Source organism: Geospiza fortis, unplaced genomic scaffold (genome assembly GCF_000277835.1).
Source record: "Geospiza fortis unplaced genomic scaffold, GeoFor_1.0 scaffold324, whole genome shotgun sequence".
Taxonomy (NCBI): domain Eukaryota; kingdom Metazoa; phylum Chordata; class Aves; order Passeriformes; family Thraupidae; genus Geospiza; species Geospiza fortis.
Window position 1 is genome coordinate 520,316 of NW_005054559.1, and position 3,760 is coordinate 524,075.

Genomic DNA, 3,760 nt, shown 5'->3' on the forward strand with positions numbered 1-3,760 from the left:
CTGCTGTGTGTGGAGGGGGAGCAGCTTCCCTGGAAATGCCAGAGTGAGAGTCTGGAAAAGAAGCTGCTCTGCTCTGGGCCTCTGCAGCACTTACTCTGGAGTAGGGATTGTAGATGTGAAAATAAGGAGGGATTGTGGATGTCAAAATCAGGAGATGGGAGTTACATGAGGAATGGTGAGAGCAAGAGAGTGTATAAAGTGGCTCTAGAGAAAGATTTAGTCTTGAATTCTGCTGGTCAGAGCAAGGAATTGAGCCTTTTAAAAAAAGGGAAATTCAGAGAAACTTGCAAATTAGTGTGTGTCAGGTCCTGTACAGCTCCATGTAATGGTGTAAGTCTGTAGGGAGCTGTGTCACCAAACAAGGGGATGCTGGATGGACAGTGGCTCCCTGCTGCCCCCATGACCTGTGTGCTGTGAGGTGCTGTACCTGCCAACTCTCCCCATTTCCTTTCATTCTGATTCCAGCATTTGTTGCTGGCCCCATCAGACGTGGCTGGCTGGGGGACTTTCATCAAGGAGGCAGTGCAGAAGAACGAGTTCATCTCCGAGTACTGCGGGGAGGTCAGTGCTGTGCTGGGGCTGCTGGCCAGGCACACGGGGGCTGTGTGTGGTGGGAGAGCTTCCTTTGGCTGCATGGTCAGCTGCCTTCCCTGGCTCAGCTGTGCCTATGGGCTCTGACCAGATCTGGAGATGGAGCCCTGTGCTGTCTGTCTCAGTACCTCTGGCCTTCCGCTGTGGAGGAACATGCTGTGTGTGTGCTGCTGCCTGAGAGCCCTGCTCTGGCCCTGCCCCATCCCTGGGAGCCCTGGCAGGCTCCTGAGGTGGGAGGGAGAGCAGGAGGGTGTTTCCATGAGGGAGCCCTGGAACCTGGCTCAGCCCTCAGCTGCTGAGTCTCTCAAGGTGATCTCCCTCTACAGCTCATTTCACAGGATGAGGCTGACAGGCGAGGAAAGGTCTACGACAAGTACATGTCCAGCTTCCTCTTCAACCTCAACAATGGTAACTTCCTGAGGTTTCCAGGGGTGGAGAGGCCAGGTGGGCAGGCTCAGCCCACCTCCTGCCTGGTGGCAGGCCTGGCCTTACACCATAGTTTCCTTCTCTTTTTTTTGTTAATAGATTTTGTTGTTGACGCTACTCGCAAAGGAAATAAAATCCGCTTTGCCAACCACTCAGTGAACCCCAACTGCTATGCGAAAGGTGAGGTCCCCCTGCCCAGCCAGGCCAGGCAGGACATGGTGCTGTGAGAGCTCCAGCCCAAGCTGGGGCTGCACATCTCAGATGTTGCATCTCTGATGTTGCATCTCTGGTTGCAGTTGTGATGGTGAACGGAGACCACCGCATCGGCATCTTCGCCAAGAGAGCCATCCAGGCAGGAGAGGAGCTCTTCTTTGACTACAGGTACCTTGGCCAGCAGCAACCTTGGGCTGCAGGGTTGACCCCACCTCTGTGCAGGTTTCTGGGGGGAGCATTGCTGCAGCCATGATTTCCTGTCCTGTAGGTACAGCCAGGCAGATGCCCTGAAGTATGTCGGCATAGAGAGGGAGACAGACATCATCTAAACTCCAGGGTGGTTCTGGCACACCTTGCTGCTGCACCTTGTAAGCAATGCCATGTTTGCTTCACGCTGACATGACTGCTGCTGTTCCTGCTGCTGTGTGTGTCACAAGTGCTACTTTCCATCCAGACACCAGAGAGACTTGGGGCAGGAGTGTAAGCAGCCCCTGGGCCATGGCTGTCCCAGGGTGGGATCCCCTCTGCCCCAGCTGGCTGGGAAATGGGGACTGCCCAGCTGTGGCTGGAGTGGCACCAAGGGATGGCCTGGGGATGGGAGAGCAGCACTATGCAATATGATACTTTGAGTAGGGGTGCCACTGAGCTGAGTAGGGGATGATGTTACAATCCCTGCCTGTTGTGACCCAGGGGGGCTTCTCAGAAACCTTCCTTGAGCTTTGTGACCCCCTGGCCCCGGGGATAAAGGGGAAATATTCTCTGGCAGGGTGAGGTTTAGCCTTGCACTCCATGCAAAAAGGAAAGAAAAAAGCACTTTAAACTAACCCTCAGCTGGTGGCTGGGCCCTGTATTTTGGAGTGCAGGGACTGCAGGCATCCCAGGTGTCCTGCATCTGTCAGCACCTCTGCTGGGATGTTGCTCCAGGGCTGGGACAGGGCAGGCTGGATGGGGCTGGGCTGACCTGAAGGTTGGGGCTGTCCCCTGAGAGCCACATATGGCACCAGCCTCCTGCCTGGCCTGGTGCTGGGTGCTGGGCTGTGCTCCCAATGTCCAGGGCTGGGTTCCCAGGATGACATGGGGAGCCCGGCTGAGCCCTGACCTGGCTCCAGGACCTCAGCCCACTCCCAGCTGTTTATTCCAGGAATACACAGAGGTGCTGGGTTTGCCTGGGAGCCAAACCCTCACCATACTTTCCCAGTCCCCTGCCACGGCAGGCCAGGCTGTCTGTCTGTCCTTCCTGTTGTCCATGACGGCCCCCTGGAGCATGGAGGTGTTTAGATCTGTCTGGAGCAGTGCTTGTATCCCAGCACCTGCCTGAGCCTTGCTCCCTGCCACCTCCCTCCACCCAGCTCCTGCCAGCCCTGCTCTTGCCTAAGCGTCTTCTGCCACTTCGGCCATATCTGCACTATGCCAGGCTTGTGTCTGTGGTTTGTTGACGGTGAATAATGGTAATAATAATGCACTTTAAATAACATGGCTTGTAGCCTTTGTCATAATAAAGTGGTAGCAAAGACCCTCCCCTGCTCCTGGCCTCTGTTACCCTGGGCACCAGCCTGTCCCTAGACTGTCCCCTGCCTGCTGGGCTCTGCCCAGCTGTCTCCGACGTGGCTCCCAGGTTCCAGGGGGGGCAGAGTGACCCGGTGCTGCCAGCTGCCTCAATCACACTGGCTCAGGGTGGGAAGGGGGCAGAGGTGGTGGTGGGGAGAGCAGGACATGATGTGTGTGTGCAGCAGCAGCTGAGTTGCCTCTAGTCCCAGCTCCCTACACCCTCCATCTCACTCTGGGACCAGGAATTGCTGTTGCCAATGTGGTGCCTCTCTTGGTGCAGGCTGAGCCGGGGTGGGAGGAGAGGATCTGCCCAGGCTGCCAAGGTGAAGGCTGGGGATTGTCAAATGCCATCATTCTGCCTTTATTTGATTATCTTCACATCTCATTCAAAAGAACAGACTTTTTAAAAATAAAGTGCCCAGTGGAGCCAGGCCTTTGGGTAGATAAATGCATATCTGTAACATTGTCTTACCACAAACACAGCAAGTGAACAGGAGCTTTCCCTGGGCTGGAGGTAATCGGCAGGACTGGCACTTCGTACAGAGAAGTAGCAAACTACAGACCACGTACCACGACACGCGGGGGCGTCACTCCCGCGGGAGCTTCCGTTTGGTTTTTTATACAAACCGAGAGAATAAAAAAACCAGAGTGTAGTAGAATATCCAGCAACAAAAATGGTAGAAAGGATCTGTACCTGATTTATGAAAGCAGCATCTCAGCAAGGTGCGGTGGCGGCATGCGCGGCGCCGGGGTGTGGAGTATTGCTGGGCAGCGCGGCCGAGCGCGGCCGGCGCTCGTGGCTCTGCGTGGCGCTGGCGAAGCGAGCAAAGCAGCGGGTCAGCTACACGGGTGGCGGCAGCAGCGGGGTGCCCCCGGCCAGAGGGAGGGTGGGCACCGGGCCTGGGGCTCCCCGACAGCGTGACAGAGGCCAGGCAGGGTTTGGCAGCTGTGCAGGCCTCCGGCGTGGGGGCTGTCGGTGTAT

At 56.5% G+C, this 3,760-nt stretch overlaps 1 protein-coding gene across 1 annotated transcript in view; it reads left to right on the forward strand.

The window, feature by feature from the left end:
- The window catches only part of EZH1 (enhancer of zeste 1 polycomb repressive complex 2 subunit), an 11,530-nt gene extending 9,507 nt beyond the window's left edge, over positions 1–2,023 (forward strand). Inside the window, exons 15-19 of the mRNA XM_005429578.2 lie at positions 462–561; positions 918–999; positions 1,117–1,197; positions 1,314–1,398; positions 1,499–2,023. Coding sequence (XP_005429635.1) covers positions 462–561; positions 918–999; positions 1,117–1,197; positions 1,314–1,398; positions 1,499–1,559 — 409 coding nt within the window. The 3' untranslated portion in view covers positions 1,560–2,023. The remainder of the gene's footprint in view (positions 1–461; positions 562–917; positions 1,000–1,116; positions 1,198–1,313; positions 1,399–1,498) is intronic.
- The last annotated feature ends 1,737 nt before the right edge of the window (positions 2,024–3,760 follow it).